This window comes from Macaca thibetana, chromosome 4, assembly GCF_024542745.1.
Source record: "Macaca thibetana thibetana isolate TM-01 chromosome 4, ASM2454274v1, whole genome shotgun sequence".
Taxonomy (NCBI): domain Eukaryota; kingdom Metazoa; phylum Chordata; class Mammalia; order Primates; family Cercopithecidae; genus Macaca; species Macaca thibetana.
The window spans coordinates 167957286-167979137 of NC_065581.1; the positions used below are offsets into that span (position 1 = coordinate 167957286).

The 21852-nt window shown below is 44.0% G+C and overlaps 1 protein-coding gene across 9 annotated transcripts in view; it reads left to right on the top strand.

Moving 5' to 3' along the window:
- Positions 1-21852, top strand: part of ERMARD (ER membrane associated RNA degradation) — a 129332-nt gene that overhangs the window by 98121 nt on the left and 9359 nt on the right. For 6 of the 9 annotated variants that reach the window (XR_007724899.1, XM_050787114.1, XM_050787107.1 and 3 more), the window contains 12 exons: positions 274-371; positions 1155-1291; positions 1963-2077; positions 3754-3856; positions 8532-8561; positions 9921-9989; positions 11352-11525; positions 15244-15327; positions 17057-17133; positions 17722-17847; positions 18229-18447; positions 21281-21394. Coding sequence is in view for 8 of the 9 variants with exons in the window: in XM_050787114.1 (XP_050643071.1) it covers positions 274-371; positions 1155-1291; positions 1963-2077; positions 3754-3856; positions 8532-8561; positions 9921-9989; positions 11352-11525; positions 15244-15327; positions 17057-17133; positions 17722-17847; positions 18229-18447; positions 21281-21394 (1346 nt within the window). In the remaining variant the exon portion in view is untranslated. Of the gene's footprint in view, positions 1-273; positions 372-1154; positions 1292-1962; positions 2078-3753; positions 3857-8531; positions 8562-9920; positions 9990-11351; positions 11526-15243; positions 15328-17056; positions 17134-17721; positions 17848-18107; positions 18186-18228; positions 18448-21280; positions 21395-21852 lie in introns of those variants that run through there. The other 3 variants (XM_050787115.1, XM_050787111.1, XM_050787108.1) reach the window with 3 other exon arrangements.

Below are 21852 nucleotides of genomic sequence, written 5' to 3' on the forward strand. Positions count from 1 at the left end.
TGTATTTATTTCACCTAGATGCTGGGGATAATAGTAGTACCTTCCTCGTAGGTTGTTCTTAGGATGAGTGAGCTGATGAATACATATAAAATGTGTCTAGCACATATTAAACACTCAATGTTGGTTTTATTATTATTACTGCTATATACTAGCCAAAACTGTTGGCTCTGTCAGTTAAAAAGAGCAGAAATATTATCTTCATATTATATTGGTTTATTCAATAATTCAATAATAATTAACTATGTAATGATTTGCTGTCCTTAACCGGATTAGATGAATGTGCTAAAAGTCTTCGTTGGCTCTCCGTGTGGTCTCAACCTGCGTAACGTCTTATGGCATGGGTTTGCGTCCCCTGAAGAAGTTCCTCCAAAGTAAGTTTCAAGTGAAGGAATTTTCTTCCTTTTCTGGATCTACCAAAGAGTTTTTTAAATTCTGAATTTCATGAGAAAGAAATAGATTTTGTGAAACATGAGTGAGTTTTGAGATAGGATTTTGAAGATGAAATTGAGTATTACTAGTGTAGTCACCAGAGTGATGACCGGGTTATGGTTTCAGTGACTTACACCCCAAAGGCAGTTCAGGGGCGACACCAGAAGGATGTTATGCCATTCACGTCCTGGGTGGGTGGAAGACCCTGAGGTTTCATTAGGGTCTTCATCAGAGTTTCTGTGGTGTTATTGTGCCTCCCAACTCTTGCACAGCCTAATTCCTACATCTAGAGAATTTTGGGCAATTTTTTTTTTTTTTTGAGATAGAGTGTCACTCTGTCACCCAGACTGGAGTGCCATGGTGCATTCTCAGCTTACTGCAACCTCCTCTCCCAGGCTTCAGTGATCCCCCTGCCTCAGCCTCCTCAGTAGCTGGGACTATGGGCACACGCCACTATGCCCACATAACTTTTTTGTATGTTATGTAGAGATAGGATTTCACCTTTTTGCCCAGACTGGTCTCAGACTCCTGAACTCAAGTGATCTGTCTGCCTCGGCCTCCCAAAGTACTGGGATTACAGGCATGAGCCACCGTGCTCAGCCAGTTTCATGCAATTTAATGGTGCTTTGCTTTCTTAATTTTAAATTTGTATTTTTCACAGTGAAGCTTTTTATAGGCATGATTGAGTACATTTTTGTAACAGATCTCTATGGTATTTCCCCTAGATACTGTTCAATGATGATGCTGTTGACAGCAGGATTGGGTCAGTTACTGAAGAGTTACCTTCAAAAAACTAAACTTACATTGGCACATCGCTCTTTCATAACTCCTACAAACCTTGAGGATTTGATTGTTTTTCCTGGTAAGTACTACGTTTCACATTTCTTCCTTAATGTAGCTCTGCGTAGATATTTGCAAAGTCAGTAAACAGCATTAAGAGGTGCACTCTTGAGGTGGGGTGAAGTAGTTATTCTTCAGTAGTCGGATGGCTTTCAGAGTTGCTTGAAGAACCTCCTACATTTTGCCACACAAAGCCCTGCCTCCTCCTACCATGCCCTGGGGTTGTTGTGGGGGTCACAGGAAGTGCAGCTGTGTGAGTCAAGCTCTTTCTTCCTCAGATGCACTATGCGCAGCAGTGGTCTCAGGCTGTTGGATGATGTACATTTTCTCCTCCTTTTATCTCTTGTATTTTTGTACTCATGATTGTTATACCAGAAATACTTATAGTAGTATCAAGGGTCTTTTACACCTTCTGAAAATGTATTTTACTTCTCTTGGTCATTGTGCTCAGTTGGTCCACCCTGAACTGTTGCCTAAATCACTGAAGAGCTGTCCATGCCCCACTTTCCAAGGGTCACCTGCACCTCAGGCCCTTGGTCAGGGCAATCCTACTCTCTAACAAGTCCCCTGCTGCAGGGGTCACGGTTCAGCCACCTAAAGCGGTTGGCTCATTGGCGTCACTCCTCCAGCGTGTTTCTGTCTTTTTCCAGTTGATCATTATGATTGTGTTTAAAACTGTATGTTATTTTACAGATGTTACTTATGAGGTGCTCTCAGTATTAGAAGAAGCGATGACGAAATCTGCTTTTATATTAAAAATCATGCTACCATATTGGGAAGTTGCACTGGTCAAGTTCAAGTCACACAGGTAACTGAAGGGTGCATGGCAGAGTGGTTTGCAGTGGTTGGAGGCCAGTCTTTCTTGATGCCCTTCACTTTCGATGCTTTTTGCTGTTGGAGTAGGAGTGAAGAGAAGCTGGACTGACTTGAGCAGACCTGAAAATAAAACACCTTCATAGAGTTGCTTCAAGGACAGCCTGTGATTGTATCTTAAACATTTTGTGCTGGCCTTTTGGTGCAGTTGATAGAATTGTTTTTTAGGATCCACTTTTTAATATTTTCTGGAATTCTTAGAATGAGCAAAACATGTTCAGAACCATGAAACAGAGATAAGCCAGCTTTGTCCTTACATTCTGTTTCTGTTTCCTCAGGAGCAAACACGTGTATGGTCACCACCAGAAGGTCTGGTGAGCTGGTCTTTAGTTCCTTAAAGGATATTACCCTAATTCATTCATTTTTATGCCTTGAGAACCCACTGAAATCCTGGTATGTGCATTTTTGTTTTTTCTTTTTGAGACTGGGTCTCACCCTGTCACCCAGGCTGAAGTGCATTGGAACCATCTTGGCTTACTGCAGCCTTGAACTCCTGGGCTCAAGCAGTCCTCCCACCTCAGCCTCCTGAGTAGCTAGGACTGTAAGTGTGTACTACCATGCCTGGCTAATTTTTGTACTTTCTCTAGAGATGAGGTCTCAGTCCATTGCCCAGGCTGGTCTTGAACTCCTGGGCTCAGTGATCCTCCTGACTCAGCCTCCCAAAGTGCTAGGATTACAGGAGTGAGCCACTGCGCCCAGCCTCAGTATTTTCTAGAAGCAATGAAATGAGTTAGACAGTTCTTTGATGACATTTTGTTCTATAGAACCTACGAAAAATGGTTCATCAAAAATTAAAACACTGGAAGGTTTTTTTAAAATCACTACTTAATGAAACTTTGGTTCTATGTGTGTGTGGTTGTTTTTTGTTTTTTTTTTTTGAGACAGAGTCTCACTGTGTCACCCAGGCTGGAGTGCAGTGGTGTAATCTCAGCTCACTGTATCCTCTGCCTCCTAGTTTCAAGCTGTTCTTGTGCCTCAGCCTCCCAAGTATGAGGGACTGCAGGCATGCATGCACCACCACACTGGGCTGATTTTTGTATTTTTAGTAGAGACTGGGTTTCGTCACGTTGGTCAGGTTGGTCTCAAAGTCTTAGCCTCACGTAATCCGCCCACCTGAGCCTCCCAAAATGCTGGAATTGCAGGCTTGAGCCACTGCGCCCAGCTGGTTCTGTTTTGCTTCTCATATTATCAGGTATTATAATTTCTCTTTGCCTTTGATATGTAGACTGCAGCAGTTATTGTGATGTTGGTGTCAATATTATTTTTGTTTTTTGCTTGTTTGTTTTTTACTTAGAGACGGTCTTACTCTGTCACTCAAGCTAGAGTAGCACAATCATAGCTCATTGCAACCTTGAACTCGTGGGTTCAAGCAGTCCTCCCGCCTCAGCCTCCTGAGTAGCTAGGACTACAGACAGTGCCACTGTACTCTGCTAATTTCTAAATTTTTTGTAGAGATGGGGTTTCCCAGGCTGGTCTTGAACTCTTGGCCTCAAGCGATCCTCCCACCTTGGCTTCCCAAAATGCTGGGATTGCAGGCGTGAGCCACTGCACCTGGCCTAATACTTACTTTCAAAACATGGAATTTTACCTATTTTCCCTTCAATTTCATAGATTTGCTGACTGTGCCATATTGTTGCTGACACAACTAGAAACTGGACTTAGGAATGTTTTTGCGACACTTAACAGGTGTCCACAAAGACTCCTGACTGCTGAGGTAAACTTGTTTTTATTACTGATTGTGATGACTGTTGCTGTATTAACAGTTTTCTGTTACCAATGAAAAGTTTTTAAAAATTTTATTCTGTTTAACATTAAAATGCATTTTTTAGCTAAGAACTGTGGAAGTCTTCACTGTCATTTTTTAGGATTTATATTTGTTGTTTATGATTGTTTTTGATATTTCTGAAATATTTCCAAACAGTCTTTTAAACTTAATGATGCCACGAACGTAGTAGGCACTGATTCTCTCTCTAGCCGTGTTGATGGTGTGTCACTGTAACCGCGTGAGATGGCTGGGGTCTAGCCAGGAGACTGAGGCGACCAGTGGTTGATCCTGACCTTGGGAAACTAATTGAAACCTGAGCTTGACTTTCTCCATCTTCCAAATGGAAGATGTGGGATTTGGAGGTGACTTGGTTAGTGCCAACCCTGTAGCAGATCGTGGAAGCCTTTGTCTCACAGTTTCTTGAGCCCCTCCAAGTGTGTACACACACATGCACACACAGTGGCCTCAGAGTTCCCACTGTGTGTGGGAACTGACCACACCAACAAACCCAGTCTCTACTAAAAATACAAAAATCAGCCCGGTGTGGTGGTGCATGCATGCCTGCAGTCCCTCATACTTGGGAGGCTGAGGCACAACACTGACCCCCGGTTGCCCTGTCTGAGGCAAGCGTCTCTGAGTTTCCAGCCTACCTCCTCTGGCTCCTAGAATTTCTCATTTCTGCTCCTTTTGGTAGTTATGATAAGATCCTGCTGCTTAGTGACAGAGATCTCGAAATAATATGGCTGCAGTGACTGAAATAGGCTAGAAGTGCATTTCTGCCTTTCCCAAATGTGAGTAGCTCCCGCGGAGATGGCAGCACCCCCATCATCACTCAGACCCTCTGTGTCGTCTTCCACTGATGAGGGCCAGGCCTTCCTCATGGAGACTACTTCTTCCTGGCTCCAGCTGGCTGCGTCAGCCATCACATCTGCTTTCCAGCCAGCAGGAAAAGCGAAGATTGGTGCACGCCCCTCTCTAAGGACACTTCCTGGAGGTAGCACAGGCTGTGGGCCAGAGCTCAGTCGCACTTGCTACCAGGGAGGCATGGAAGTGTTCCTGGGTGGCCAAGTGCCCAGCTTCCCACGGGACGATCTGTTGTGGAGGGAGGACAGGCACAGCCGCTCCACACCTCGGATTCTCATCTCCTTCTCTAGCTTGGCTTTTGCTTTTTGCCCCTCTTCGTAGGCATTCGTCAGTGCTCTGCTCTCAACCCTATCCTATGTTTCCTCTCCCTGGGACATCTTATGCAATTCTGTGCCTTACATTTTCATCTCTGGGGGAACAACAATTAGAAAATACTTTGAACTCAATGAAAACAAAACCCAACCTATGAGAAGTTTTGAACCCAGCGAAAGCAGTGCTGCGAGAGCTCACGGCCCAGGAGCCGGGCTCCCCAGCGTTGCTTCTCACTGACCCCCATCTGATCTCTGCAGTTCGATCTGCTCGTGTTCGCTGAATATCTTCATGTGAGTTTTCCTCAGCACCTCACGTTTATCTTATTTCAGAAAGGCATTGTTTCCCACAGATTTGTCCTCTGACGCTCCCTCTGTCATCTCAGCCTCACCAACTGCAGACTCCAACAGCATCTCGTGTTTCCCGCACACCTCCCATGTCCACTCAGTGGCCAGCACGGCTGGTGGTTTCCAGCCAGCTGACCTCGTGCTCTTCCTGTCCAAACTGAGAAGCCCCGCCTGGCTCCTCGGCCCACCCGAGCTCATCTCACGATTCTTCCTCCTTCTCAAATTTCACTCTCACAGTCCTGCAGATTCTTTTTTTTAGTTTTTTTTTTTTTTTTTTGAGACAGGGTCTCTCTCTGTTGCCCAGGCTGGAGTGCAGTGGTGCGATCATAGCTCACTGCAGCCTCAATCCCCAGGCTCAAGCGATTCTCCCACCTCAGCCCCCCTGAGTAGCTGGGACCACAGGTGTGTGCTACTACACCTGGCTCCTTTTTACATTTTTTTTTTTTTCTTGTAGAGACAGAGTCTTGCCATGTTGACCGGGCTGATCTGGAACTCCTGGGCATAAGTCATCCTTCTGCCTCGGCCCTCCAAAGTTTTGGGATTACAGGTGTGAGCCACTGTACCTGGCCCCACTGATTATTTTCTAAACTGATATTGTTAAGTTATTTATGGTTTTCTTCATTCGTTTAACCTCCTTGATGATGTCCTGCTGCCTGCCAGATGGAGTTCATCCTCTTCACGTGGCAGCAAGGCCTCGGGTGCTAACCCTGCCCTCCTCTTTGGTGTGTTCCCTGTTTGGGTCCCTCAGTGAAATTTAGGCTTCTTGTCAGCTCCAGAACTTGCTTGTCTTTCTTCTTACTTTGTTCCTCACCCCCAGACTTACCGCTCCAGATCAGGGGCTCTGACCACAAGAGCGACCTCCTGGAGGCTCATCTACTCAAAGGTTGAGGCTGCTTTTTTCTCTGTGTTCTGTTTCTGTCTCATCTTGGAGGCAGTCCTGCTTTGCCCTACTCATGTGCGTTTCTGCAGAGGTCTCTGCAGGTTCTCTGAGGCAGGCCTTCACGTTGCCGTCGCCTGGTGCCCACGCCCAGTGCCTTCCATGTAGGCCACTCAGTGCTATGTGGAGCGTAGCTTCAGGAAAGAGATGGTCCCCACCCATTAGAGCCCTTGCTTCATGATACCTGCATGGGGACTGGCTGCATGGTGGCACGCTCCATCACTCTAGGGCCATGTAGTGCAAATAAATTTGGATATTTGGATATTTACTTGTCATTTGACTTCATAAATAAATAACATGACTGTTTCCACAGAGGATATAATCTATCAAAGACTATATTAAGTTTTAGCCCAGGCTTTTATCCAGAATAAACAGGATCAGTTTTTAAGGCAATATATATATATGAAGATATTTTAGAAAACTTAATAAGACTCTGCAGATACTGTTATTATTTACTGATTACTTTTGTGTCATGAGGTCTCTTCAGGGCCAGTGGAAGATATGAATATGAGTGAGATTTTCTGACTTCAGAAGCTTATTTATCACGGGAGAGTGAGAAGGCATTTATACTAACTCTGTAAAACAAAATAGAAGCTAATGCATGTAGTTGATGGAGGTAAATGAAAAATTCCGCTTTTTGGAGAAAGTGGGAATGTGTGGTAGACAAATGGATATTTAGAACTCAGAGGGAATTTTAGGGCTAGCAATACAGATTTGAGAGCTAAAGATACAGATTTTAGAGTCATCTGTGTAGTAATGTTGAAGAATATTGGCAATATGAAGTTTAAAATAGGTTATAAAACATTAATAAATCAAAAAACATTTCTTGAGAGCTAGCTTACACAAAATCCTGATTTCATCATACTGTCTGTCAAATCTCACTGAAGTGATTTCGTCACACTGCGTGTCAGATCTCACTGAAGTGATTTCGTCACGCTGTCTGTCAAATCTCACTGAAGTGATTTCATCACACTGCGTGTCAGATCTCACTGAAGTGATTTCGTCACACTGTCTGTCAGATCTCACTGAAGTGATTTCGTCACACTGTCTGTCAAATCTCACTGAAGTGATTTCGTCACGCTGTCTGTCAGATCTCACTGAAGTGATTTCGTCACGCTGTCTGTCAAATCTCACTGAAGTGATTTCGTCACACTGCGTGTCAGATCTCACTGAAGTGATTTCGTCACGCTGTCTGTCAAATCTCACTGAAGTGATTTCATCACGCTGTCTGTCAAATCTCATTGAAGTGATTTCGTCACACTGTCTGTCAGATCTCACTGAAGTGATTTCGTCACGCTGTCTGTCAAATCTCAGTGAAGTGATTTCATCACACTGTCAAATCTCACTGAAGTGATTTCATCACGCTGTCTGTCAAATCTCATTGAAGTGATTTCGTCACGCTGTCTGTCAAATCTCATTTCGTCACGCTGTCTGTCAAATCTCATTGAAGTGATTTCGTCACGCTGTCTGTCAGATCTCACTGAAGTGATTTCGTCACGCTGCGTGTCAGATCTCACTGAAGTGATTTCGTCACACTGCCTGTCAAATCTAATTGAAGTGATTTCGTCACGCTGTCAGATCTCACTGAAGTCCCCAGAAGCCTTTCGAGATAGGCATTCTTCACTTCTTCTTTTGCCGAGAAAACCTGCATCTGTGGCGTTCAATCAGTTGCCTGTAGGTTTCATGTCTAGAAAATGTTGAATTTGGGATCAGAACTCAGGACAGCCCATGTCTGTAGGCCGTGCTGATGATGCTGAGAAGCAGCGTGCATGAAATAAAATAAAAACAGACAAGGCTGTTCACTGGAGAAAATAGGAAGCTGTGCTCACTTGTGCATGAATACCAGTTGTCAGGAGAAGTATTCTGTTGTATGAGCAGCGATTTGTGAGGACCTGGGATCGTACATTTTAGAGATGACTGGGCTAAAGCTCTGTTGAGGGCAGTGTCCTAATGCGGCTTCATGGCCAGCTGCGCTGTGTTTTTGCATATTTGTAATGTGTTCATTTGGTCAGTGACATTTCTCTCATAGTGTTTCTAGATGAATGTTTGTTTTAACAAAAAACTGGGATGTGTGGCCATGTACCAGAATTTTTTCTTATTTTGTATAGTGTTACTGTATTTGTATTTTGCTTTAATTGTTTATTTTCATTTCTTTCCTTTTCTGAAGTCAACAGCTCTTTATACTACCTTTGATGAAGTAAGTACACTTGTAAGGTAATTTGAAACAAACAGAACACTGTCTTCTTTTAAAATACAAATTAAAACGCAAAATTAAAGATCAGCCATAAATCATATGCTTACAGGAAAATGTCCATAGTAATATAAACCAAAAAAAGCTTATAATTGATATTTCTGGTTAATTTTGAGGCCCAATATTACCAATATAGCTCCCAAAGCTATACAAAGCTCAAAGTTGGAAAATATCAAGGGATCTAACATGATTAGCTATAATTATTTAGAGGCTTGCATTTTAGATTTAGGGGTAACATTTTTTGTACAAGAAATATTCCCCAACTCCTGTTATGAGTGTGTAGTATATATTGATTCATTTAATCTGCATATTGGGGGTGTGAATAGTGAAAAAACCACAGTTGAAAATGCCTTTTATTATCCATAGAGTGTAGGCACTTGTATGTGTAATCGCGGATAGCATTCGTGTGCACCTGAAGTGTGACAGTCTATAGGAAACCAAGGGAAGGGCCACCTGTAGAGGTCTGGACATTCGGTTTTGCTTTTAAGACAACTGTAAGATTCCTAAGTGAGTGTGTGGTGGGTGAGTTAAAAATGTGCCTGCTTACTTGCAGAGCTTCTTCCATTAGGTGAATAATCTGCTGTTATTTTAATGTATAAGACCTTTGGTAATGTGAGGAATCGATTAGATAGTGCAGTCCAGTCTCTAGAGGATCAGGTCTGTGGGATTGGTTGGGGTGGTTGGGCAAAGTCCATGGTAAGTTAAGAAGTGACTTTGGAAGTGACTCTAATGTGTACACAAACAACACACATGCACACACCACACATACATGCACACACACACATGAACACATACATCCATGCTGCATATACACACACAGGCCTATACACACTGTAATATGTACACAACACACATGCACACACCACACATACATACACACATGAGCACATACCTCCATGCCACATACACACAGGCACACACACCCCCACACCACATATGCAGGCACATATACTACACACACACACACACACACACACACAGGCACAGTTGCATATAAACACAAATGTACACACCCTCACACCACATATGCACATACACATATATACACCACACATATTCACAGTCACATACACAAACACACGTGTATACAATTAATAGTATATTCTTAAAGTCATTATGTTGGTTAAGAAAATATTTCCTGAACACCTGTTTGCTGAGTTTTAAAGACTGTCCTCATGCCATTTGATTTTGCTTAGACCTTAGATAACAAGTTACACTAAAAGTACTATATCCATCAACTCTGAAAGTGCTATATGTTTATGTATGGAGACCAGTTAATCAATGTAGTTATTTTTGATGTTTTAGATATTGGCAAAACACTTGAATGATGGTAAAATCAATCAGCTTCCTCTTTTCCTTGGAGAGCCTGCTATGGTAAGTATTAGGTATTTTCCAGGCTAATATTCTTGTATTTATGGATGTCATCAGCACTTCTCTAAAATGAAATTAATTTTGGCTTGTGGTTTGCTCAAGAAAAACACTTCTGAACCATTCCTGTGCTGTCTCAGCTTCAGCCACCAATCAGCTGATGTTTGCCAAGCTGTCACTCCTTAAATGTCTTTTTTAAAGGCCTGATAATTTAGGTGCCCTGTCCCTAAGCAAAATTTGAATTTGTTTTTTACATGTATTTGTGCTGTAGAACGGACATGTATTTGTGCCTTGTTAAATGCAACCGTTAGGCCGGGAGTACAGGCTCACGCCTGTAATCCCAGCACTTTTGGAGGCCAAGGTGGGCAGATCACAAGATCAGGAGTTTGAGACCAGTCTGGCCAATATGTTGAAACCCTGTCTCTACTAAAAATACAAAAATTAGCTGGGTGCGGTGGCGGGCACCTATATAGTCCCAGCTACTCAGAAGACTGAGGCAAGGAGAATGGCTTGAACCCAGGAGGCGGAGGTTGCAGTGAGCTGAGATTGCGCCACTGCACTCTAGCCTGGGTAACAGAGCAAGACTCCATATCAAAAAAAAGCAACAGTCAAATGTGAGTAATAAGATTGAGTATTGGATGAAAAGAGAATGATTAATTGTTTAAGGCCATCTATCCTTTTTTTTATATATTTTATGAAGATATTTCAGTGACTAATTTGGATTACAATAGGTGTTTGACATCCATTCCTTCTAACAGTCAGGCCACCTAGGATCATGCTCGTGGTCTGTGACTTTAGACTCTGTGCTCTGTGGACGTCCATTTCTGCCATCAAAAAGTGAGACGATTGAACTAGTTTAATGTTCTTTCCACCTTGAGTCTCTGTGACTCTTCTGACCAGTGGCAGTTTGCCAAGGGCAGCAGTTTTCTGACCTCTTTTCCCTATAACCTGTGGGAGAGGCCCTGGACTTGTGTCGTAAGAAGCAATAGGCTTTTGAAGGTGAAAGAGCAGATGAGAAAGTGCGGGGGCTGTACTCACACAAGCAAGAGCCATGATTTCTTTTATTGCCTTGGAAAAGCTCATTTGCAGATGTTCACACTCAGTTCCCTTCCTTGGAGGAAGGTGAAAACAAGAAAAACTAGAATTTGATGAGACTCCAGTACCACCTGGGCAGCTCTGCCTTTCCCCACAGCCTCTCCAGCTCCCTGCTCTGTCCCGTGGGTGTAGGAGAACAGCTTTCCCCAGCAGGGTCCCACCCAGAGCTTCAGAGGACTTGATGGATTCACTCTTTCTTTCTGTTAGCAACACCAGGCATGGCTCTCTGCTGCGGATACTAACAAAATATTTTCTCTGTTTAATTTCTGAAAGGAATTTCTCTGGGATTTCCTGAACCATCAGGAGGGTCCCCGCATAAGAGATCATTTAAGCCACGGGGAGATCAACTTACATGAATTTTCAAAAGAAACAACTAATCAGTTGCTTGCATTTTCTGTTGTGCTGTTACTCAGATTCGTTGATGAAGGTCTGCTATCAGTTTTTAAGGTAATTTATAGGGAAGAAAATCATTAATTAGATTAACTCATTCAGCTATGAAAGAATATAGTTTATTTTTCAAATGTAATTAACTATTAATCATCTTTTAATATATCTGAGTTACCGTATTCTCCATCAGAGAAAAAAGTGATTGGATTACATGTATGTTTATATTCTGTATCACAGATCAATCAATATTAATCTCAGCTAAAATAATTTAACTTGTTTCTTAAAAACACATTTGCTTTTGTATGTAACAGTAGCTAAGTATTGAAAATGAAAGAACAAATTATAAAACAGGATTAACCAAATATTAGGAAATTTTTACAGATGTTTGCTAAATCGATAGGGTAGGATATTTGCATCAATAAACTAATTCTTTTGTTATTTCAAAGTAATTTAGGTTAGAACATTTGTTATTGATATTTTAATCTTTTTTTCAGATTATACATGTGACAGTTATTTTAAAAATTTTTTAAATGTTCGAAAAATTACTGGAAATAGAAAAATTAATGTGAAAAGTAATAGCCCTCAGGAATTCCATCTCCCAGAAATAACTACTATTAATAATTAGGTAGTGTTGCTACCACATTTTTGCTATGACTGTACCAAAGTGAGTTCGTAGGAAGGTACATTATGTTTTATAGCTAGCATTTTTCATTAACAGTGTGTTTTTGGCATCTTTGTTCTGCCTTATTCTTTTTGTCAGCTGTTTGATATTCCATTTTATCAATATGTTATTATTTACCTAAGCAGTCTTTCATTGATGGATGAGTTGTAATATTCCCTGATGTAGAAAATTCCTAATTATTATGCTGAAATGAACATCTTTGTTCATTTGGGCACTTATGTAAATACTCTTAAAAAGTAAAGTTCTAAGACAAAAGATATCAATAAGGTTTTTAAAATTCTTTTTTTTATTTATTTATTTATTTATTTTTTATGAGACAGGGTCTCGCTCTGTCGCCCAGGCTGGAGTGGCAGTGGTGCAATCATGACTCATGGCCCATGGCAGTCTCGACCTCCTGGGCTCAAGCCATCCTCTTACCTCAGCCTCCTGAGTAGCTGGGACCACAGGCACAAGCCATCATATCCAGCCAAGATTATGTTTTTATTTTCATTTCTTTTTTTGTGTTTACTAGATGTTTATAATTCTCTCATTAATTGCTTATTAATGTATTTTCTCCATTTATTTCAGTTTTATTTTTCCCATTGGTCCATTAGCCTTCTTTGTGTACATATTGCTTTGTTATTTGTTCATAGGTTTTGATTTTTTTTTCTCTTTGGCTTCACATTTGGAGTCATTCTGAAAAGAATCTTTGCTTTTCAAAATTAAAAATATAGGTATACATTTTCTCTGGTACTTCTATTTTTTTTTTTTTTTTTTTTTTTTTTTTTTTTCGAGACGAAGTCTTGCTCTGTCACCCAGGCTGGAGTGCAGTAGCGCGATCTCAGCTCACTGCAACCTCTGCCTCCGGGTTCAAGCAGTTCTCTGCCTCAGCCTCCCGAGTAGCTGGGATTACAGGTGCCCGCCACCACTCCCGGCTAAGTTTTTTTGTATTTTTATTAGAGGCGGGGTATCATCATGTTGGTCAGACTGGTCTTGAACTCCTGACCTTGTGTTCCACCCGCCTCAGCCTCCCAAAGTGCTGGGATTACAGGCATGAGCCAACGTGCCCTACCTATTTTTTCTTTATTTTCCATTTACATCTTTTGATCCAATTGGAATTTATTTCATCTTGAGAGTAAGGTACAGAGTCTAGCTTTACTTTAAAAAGAATTAATAGTTATTATTCTGTGTAAACTTGGACAAACATAAAACCCCAAAAACAAATAAGAATGAGCACCTCATGGATTGAGTTAGGGATAATTGACATTTTTCACAATATTGAAGCTTATTCAGGGACACAGTGTCTCCCCATCTTCATTCCTCAAGTCCTCCCACCTATGCGGCACCTCCAGCCTCCCAGGTGGCTGCTCAGGCTGGAAGCCTCAGATTCCTCTCCTCTCTTCATACTCAGTCCTTGGAACAGGTCTTACAAATATGTTCCACAGTCTGGGCGCAGTGGCTTACGCCTGTAATCCCAGCACTTTGGGAGGCTGAGGCGGGCAGATCACCTGAGATCAGAAGTTCGAGACCAGCCTGGCCAACATGGTGAAACCCTGTCTATACTAAAAATTCAAAAATTAGCTGGACGTGGTGGCAGGCGCCTGTAGTCCTGAGAATAGCTTGAACATGGAAAGTAGATGTTGTAGTGAGCGGAGATTGTGCCACTGCACTCCAGCCTGAATGACATAGCAAGACTCTGTCTCAGAAAAATAAAAAAAGAGAAAAAACAAAAAAGAAATATGTTCCACATCTGCTACTCCCTGTCCCTCCTGTGCCACCACCTGGCCACACCACCTTGGCCCCTCCCTGGAATGTCGCAGGCACTGACTGGTCTGCCCACCGACTTCTGCGAACCCTTCACTTTGTCATAACACAGCAGCCAGACTGATCCTTTTCCCAACATGTCATCGTCTCCTCAGAAGCCGTTGGGTGGGTTCACATCTTGGAACAGAAGCCAGGTGCTCTGCAGTGGCACACATACACCGCTCTGTAGTGGGATACATATGCTGCTCTGCAGTGGCACACATATGCTGCTCTGTAGTGGGATACATATGCTGCTCTGTAGTGGCACACATATGCTGCGTGTGGGTCTGCCCTGTGGGGACGTCACCCGTGCAGGCACATGTGTGTGCCTCCCGTGTTCCGCCCAGCACACTCCCTGGTGCACTCCAGGCTCTCACACATCTGAGTGAAGGGAAGGCCAGCACATTTCTTCTGTAGTTAACATCTAGCTACTTGAGTTGCTTGTTTTGTGCCTTTAAGAATTGTAGGTAGTGGGCCGGGTGCAGTGGCTCACACCTGTAATCCCAGCACTTTGGGAGGCCAAGGCAGGTGGGTTACCTGAGGTCTGGAGTTTGAGACCAGTGTGGCCAAATATGATGAAACCCTGTCTCTAATAAAAATACAAAAAAATTAGCCGGACGTGGTGGTGGGTGCCTGTAATCCTAGCTACTCAGGAAGCTGAGGCTGGAGAATCGCTTGAACCTGGGAGGCAGAGGGTGCAGTAAGCAGAGATTACACCAGTGCACTCCAACCTGGGTAAAAAGAGTAAGACTCTGTCTCAAAAAAAAAAAAAAAGAAAAAAAGGAAAGAAAAAAGAATTGTAGGTAGTTACAGATTTTTTAATTTGTCAACTGTCAATTCACTGACTTTCTCGTAGGTTTTAGTTGACTGACTTGGATTTTTAAGTTATATGGTTATATCAACTTCAAATAGTAATTTTTATGCTTTTAGAAATATGTGTATGCTTAGCAATTAAATGATTATGTGATCTTTTTATAGTTATATTGATTTTTAGTGTTTAAGTAACTATTTCTTAGTTAAATTTCCAATTGTTTGGAATCTTTTTTTCTTATTCATCTCCAGTTTTGTGCACAGAGGGTGGGTGTGGCATTTGTGATCTGTTATTGTTAATGGCCTCCATTTAAAATCATTTTATTGGCTGTGATTTGCCTGCCATGTCAATCCTATTTTAATGAAGCCTTTGCTTTTCAAGCTGCATGGAATTATTTGAAGAAAGACAATGAGAAATTGGGACTCTAAGTGGCCTACAGTTCAATAGAAGAAAGCTAAGAGCCTACCCAAATACAATTGTAACCACTATTTTCTCTAAACTAGGAAAAAGCATCAGTAGAATTGTTGATTAGTCTTGCGGAAGGCTATAGTTCTCGCTGCCATCCAGTTTTTCAGCTTAAGAAACAGGTATGCTGAATGCAGGGTGCTGGGAGGGGTGTGTACATCTCTGAAACCACCTGTCTTTTGCAGAGATGCTGGAAGGGTGCAGTTTGTCTGCTAAGGCAGAATTTGAGTTGGGCAGATCCAGCTTTCTATCCGGCGTGGTGCTTGCTGTGGCCCTGGCCTGGTTGCTCAGTCTTCTGAGCCTCAAGTTCCGTGTCTAGCAGTTGAAAGTAATGCAGTGCTGCTGATGGCACTGAGGTTTTTAGTGTTAAATGGATGAGCACTGGGAAGTGTTTTTGCTGAATCCCCTGGCAGGCTTTTATTGCTGTAGGCAGTAACGCAGAGCTGGGAGCAGTTTTTATTTGTCAGTGGTGAGTAATGTCAGTTTTTCTTCTCCTACACGGACTAGCTTTTGTTAACTTACTGAAACAAACAATTTTTTAAGCATTTCTGCCAGGAAGTTCCAATTTGGCAATCAGCGAAGGTGTTTTATTCTGCATACGGGAGGATACAAGGGTAGTGCAAGGGGATGAAAGAGACAGTCCCCAAGAATATAAGCATCGTGACAGCTGTGCAGGTGAAAATTCATAAATGAGACTACCTCTAAAACGAAGCTGTAAAATCAACACACAGCGGGTCAGGAGAGATTTGCAAAGGCGCTTTAAAGAAATGGTGCCTTGAGAAGTCGGAGGCCTCCTTGAGAATGCCTTCAGGAAAATACTGTCAGAAGGGGGTTGTCAGCAGTGAAGTTGGGAAAACAGCCTCCTGGAGGTGTGGCTTGGAGGCAGAGCATCGGGCTGCACTGGTCGGATGCCATTCCCCGTTGGCACTGCAGATCAGCTTTACCAGTGGGGATTGCCGTGCTTTCCAAGTGCAAGCCCTTAGGAACGTATAGAGGTGGGCAGGTAGGGAGGAGGGAAGATTTAGGAAGGAAGAGGAGCTTCAAGAAGGCAGCCTTTGTCTTCCAACCACAGCTGCTGAGGCTCCAGACCATCCTCTCCCGTGCCCCACGGTGGCTATTTTGGGTCCTTACCACTTCCTGTCCCCCTCCTGGCATCTCACAGGTATTCAGGCAGCTTTGCATCCTTGGCTTCGGTTATTCCTGCTGTTGAGACCACTCACACTCCGTGGTGTCAGCAGCCACTGTTTGACTTGCTCATATGCTAGTGAGTGAGAAATGGGGAGCATCTGCTGAGGGATTTGTCCTGTGGCCTGGCCTCAGTGTGGACGGCGGTGGTGCCCCAGGGCTTCGTGGGTGTCGCATCTGAGAAGACTGGAAGTTGGCCAGAGGCCTCATGGGGGTCCTGCAGGGACAGTCCCAAGGTGACAGCGGCTGCACCCCGAGTGCAGCCTGAACCGAAGAGGCACCTGCACCTCTGACATGGCTTTGGATAACACGCAGCATCTTCACACCTGCTGTGTTCTGTTGGTTCCAGGCCAGTCACCAGAGTTCATGCAGATTTGGTGGGGTCCTCCCTCTCAATGGCAGGTGTCGAAAGAACCTGTGGATATGGTCATAGCCACCCCAGACGTTCACTCCCTACCAATCCCCTGGTAGTTTCCCCAGCCTTCCCCCATCTGAATGTACTGAAGAACTGACACCCGCCCTCTGGTTTTAAAATGTTTAGAATTTGTAATAATTTTATAGATACGTATTTTCTAGAGGGTGATGTAACATCCATAACAATCTAAAAATAGATTTTCTAGGAAGTTACCGTGAAATCTACAAAGTCAATAAAACATTTCATCGCAGGTGCTGAGCTGTGAGGAGAGTATCAGGGTTTGGGCTCTGCTGCCTTTCCCCAAAGAACTCACTTGGGAAGCAGTCAGGTACGTGGCATCCTGGGGCCTGGCTGACCTCAAGCTTGTCTGGTACTGTTAGTTTCAGCAGCATTTCTTCTTTAGCGAGGCTGTTGGAAGATAAAAGGGGAAGGAGGAATTTCTGGGCCTTGGTGGCTGTGAGGAGCTGCAAGTGATGCTGAACGCGATCTTCCAGCTGGCCTGGGGCCCTGGTGGAGACTGAACATGGAACGAGAGGCAGGTTTTGTGGGTAGACAATGGCGTCCATGAGAACTACTGAGTAGGCAGAAAGAAAGATGGGTCTGAAGCTCAGGAGAGAAGTGGGGATGGAGGCATGCATTCTGGAATCGTAGACAACAGCAGACATACTTGTTCAGCAGGAGGAATACGCAGGTGGTTCGTCGTCTCGTCATCAGTCATCATTGGACTTTGCTTTTGGCATAGGGCATCGTTTCTTTCTCCACTGTCCCATGATGGTGGCTTTTTACATTTTATATTTGGGGAAACTAAGATTCACAGTCAGGTTGCTGCTCAGTGAACCATTAAACATTATTGCGCATGGGCACTAATGTGGGCATTTTAATTGTCATGTATCTTTAAATATTTTCTATTTTTCAGATTAGAAGATAATTCTGAAACAAATGCCTGCCACTCTTTAATTACAAAAATGACGGATGAGCTGTATCACTATATGCCTGAGGATCATTGTGTTTTAAAGGACTTGGATCATCTTCCTACTGAGACGTAAGTTCCAGGACATCCTGACAACTGTTGAAACATTGATTTTGCAGATTAGCATAGCAAACTTAGACATTTTCCGTTTTAGATTTTATAAAGTAGTCTTAGAATCCCACTGTTACTACTCCAAGAGGAATTATAAAATCAGTTTTGACAATCTCTGTGCAAGCGTGGCACATCTGATGAGGCTGTGAATGTCACATTCTGTTTGCCACAATTCAGTGTATTTAATTAACACTTGCCGCATGTCACGGTTGTCCCTGCAGACCCACCAGTGATATGCAGCTAGCCCTGGCTCCCAGAAAGCCGCAGCCTTGCAGGTACAGAAGGAGAGTGAGGTACAGGTGAGGATCACAATGCCTGCTCCAAGTCTGGCTCTATTTGCAGGTGGCCCCAGCTGCTCCGTGAGCTCTGCAGCACACCTGTTCGTACCCTGTTCTGCCCCAGGATCGTGCTGGAAGTGCTGGTTGTGCTCCGAAGCATCGGCAAGCAGTGCCACTGCGTGTCTGGCCAGGTCACCATTGCCTCGGAGCTGAGACACAGGCAGTGGGTGGAGAGGACGCTGCGGTCTCGCCAGCGGCAGAACTACCTGCGTATGTGGAGTAGGTGCGCGCTCACTTTCCTGTTTTGGAGGGGCACTGTGGGGCAGGAAGTTGTCACAGATGCAGTTCCAGTCCCTACTGAAGACACAGTAGGCCCCTCACTGAACCCCATCGACAGGTGTTGATATACTTCTAGTTCACAATTGATAGTGTGAACCCAACATATCTGAGACAGGTCTCAATCCTTTTAGAAAGTTTACTTTCCCAGGGTTAAGGACGTGCTGTGATAGCCTCAGGAGGTCCTGATGGCATCTGCCCCAGGTACTTGGGACGCAGCTTGCTTTTATACATTTTTATACATTTTAATTAGACATAAGACGTCAGTCAGTAGGTGTGAGGTGTACATTGGTTCCATCTGGAAAGGCAGGTGGGGGCCTTCCAGGTTATAGGTGGACAAGAGACAAAGGATTCCATTGTTTTGAGTCTTTGATGAGGCTTTTGGTGAATACACAATTGACTTGTGAGTGGGGGTAGAGGAATAGTGACTTACACCTTAGTGTGGCTCAGTGAAGCTGCATTTTACACAGGGCAGAGGAAGCAATCATATAGGTATTTGTCTCAGGTGAGCTGAGGGATGACGCCCTGTCCCACACCTGGGAAGATCAGCTGGCAACTGCATTGCCAGGGTGAAATTCAGCAGAAGTCTTTCCGGGTAGAGATCTTGAGGCCCACGAGGCATTTCCTTGTGGACAAACTGTGAGGGAGGGGCCCACGAGGCATTTCCTTGTGGACAAACTGTGAGGGAGGTCTGTACGGAGCTTTTTTCTCTTCGTAGCCACCTTATTCAGGAATAAAATGGGAGGCAGGTTTGCCTGAGGCAGTTCCCAGCTTGACTTTTCCCTTTGGCTTAGTGAGTTTGGGGTCCTGAGATTTATTTTCCTTGCACGATGGAAACAAAAGTTAAGTTCCCACAGCATGTTTCTGGTCATAAAAATATTACCAAACTTCTAAAGAAAGACCCAAAACACTTACAGTGTTAAACATTGAGGCACATATGAGCTCTATGGACATTTAAGAAAGATGAATAAACACAAGTGAGAACCACTCACTGTTTGGCGAGGCAGTGAGTGACGGCAGTCCTGTGGTGGTTAAATGAGGCAGTAAATGTTTGCAGAGCGAGACCTCCCCAGGCCCGCCCCCTTCCCCCCACCCACAGCTCCAGCACCAACAGGAACAAACGTGGGTCACTGAGCACTTTTGTACCGGCACGCACTGTCGAGCACTTGTATGATGATGGTAGACTTTACAAGTTCTTATAATTTGTATTCATTCATTCATTCATTTTCCAACCTGCTTATTCCAGTTCAGAGTTGTTCAGAGTTGTGGGTGACTGGAGCCTATCCCGGCAGCTCCGGGTACAAGGCAGGACCCACCCTGGACAGGACGTGGTTCCTTCGCAGGACCAGTCACACACCCACACTCACTCTGGGACCATGGAGATGTGCCATTTCACCTAATGTGCACGGCTCTGGGATGTGGGAGGAAACTGGGGGATGGGAGAAAACCCATGCAGAACATGCTTCTCCACACAGACCGTGGCCCTCACGGTGTATCGATTTCTTTTCTCACTGATGTTGTGATGAAACGGTGTTGAATGAAATGATGTTACCTGAGGACTGTGAGGACTCCTCATGCTGATTTTCATAGAAAGTTATAGTACATACTATTTTAAATAGTGTTTGTAATTTGGGCCTGTGGAAATGTGGGTTCTATCTACCTAAATGAATATTTGGATTTAAAGTATAACAGCAGATTAACTGGATTTGGATTTAAAATATAACAGCAGATTAACTTAATAGCAGATTAACAGCATTATGGTTTCTTCACTTACAGTGTATATTTTAGAATGTGCTACATCCTTAAGAAATGACCATTTGGGATACATTTCTAGAACTTTTGGGTTGAGTGGTATCTGTGTTTTTAAAGCTTTAAATAGATATGGCTGGATTCCCCTCCAGAAAGGTGCTACTCAATTTACACTCTTACCAGCAGTTTATAAGACAAGGTCATTCTCTTATTAACACTCTCCAAAACCAGAATATTTTTAAATGTCTCAACTAGTTTCATGGGAAAAATAAGATCTTACTTTAGTTGGGATTTCTTTTTTTTTTTTTTTTTGAGACGGAGTCTTGCTCTGTCGCCCAGGCTGGAGTGCAGTGGCCAGATCTCAGCTCACTGCAAGCTCCACCTCCCGGGTTTACGCCATTCTCCTGCCTCAGCCTCCCGAGTAGCTGGGACTACAGGTGCCTGCCACCTCGCCCAGCTAGTTTTTTGTATTTTTTAGTAGAGACGGGGTTTCACCGTGTTAGCCAGGATGGTCTCGATCTCCTGACCTCGTGATCCGCCCATCTCGGCCTCCCAAAGTGCTGGGATTACAGGCTTGAGCCACCGTGCCCGGCCGGGATTTCTTTAATCTAGTGGCATTGAGCCCGCTTTCGTATTGAGGCCATTTGTTTTCCTCTGGTGAGAGTTCCTCCCTAGATGTCAGAGGGCAGGGAGCCGGGGAGCTGCTTGGTGCAGACTGGGCCTGCCTGGTGCCCTGTGGGCGTGCAGAGCCCCTGGCAGCTCTGACCGTCAGATGTCTGAGAGTCTCAGATGATGACTGAGAGCAAGGAATGCGGACGTGCAGGATGGGCCGGGAGCAAGGGCTACACTGGGCACTCCCGCCAGCCACGGGCCTGGGGGCTAGAAGCAGGCATTGGGCTCTGAGGATTAGGAAAATTATTTTTTGAGAAGTTGGAACTTAAGGATGTTGATGAGGTGAAACATCTTTTTCCTGATGAAGGTGGAAAATACCAACGTTCCTCAGGTTTGAATTTCCTTTCATCTGTTTTTAGTATCAGACTACTGTCCCCTGTGCTCAGCCTGATCCTGTTCCTCATTACGCTGGAGCTGGTCAACGTTCATGCTGTTTGTGGGAAGAATGCGCATGAGTATCAGCAGTACCTAAAGTGAGTATGTTCCACTTCTCTGTAGTCGCATTGCATCGTGGGAAAGATTGGGGGTGAGCCTGTAGGAGTGAGACTGGGGCAGCATGAGGGCCACCATCTCCTTGGTGGCCCCACCGCCATCTCAGGCAAGGGTCTGACATCTGGCCTGCAAGAACTCCCACATCCAAATGTCTCAAAACCACGTTTTGTTTGTTTGTTTGTTTTTCGGAGACAGAGTCTTGTTCTGTTGCCCAGGCTGGAGTGCAGTGGCATAATCACGGCTCACTGCAGCATCGACCTCCCAGGCTCAGGTGATCCCCCCACCCCAGCCCCCTGAGTAGCTGGGAACACAGCCATGCCACTGTACCTGGCTAATTTTTGAATGATTTTGTAGAGATGAAGTCTCACTGTGTTGCCCTTCAGGGATCATCCCACCTTGGCCTCCCAAAGTACTGGGATTAGAGGTGTAAAAGCCACTG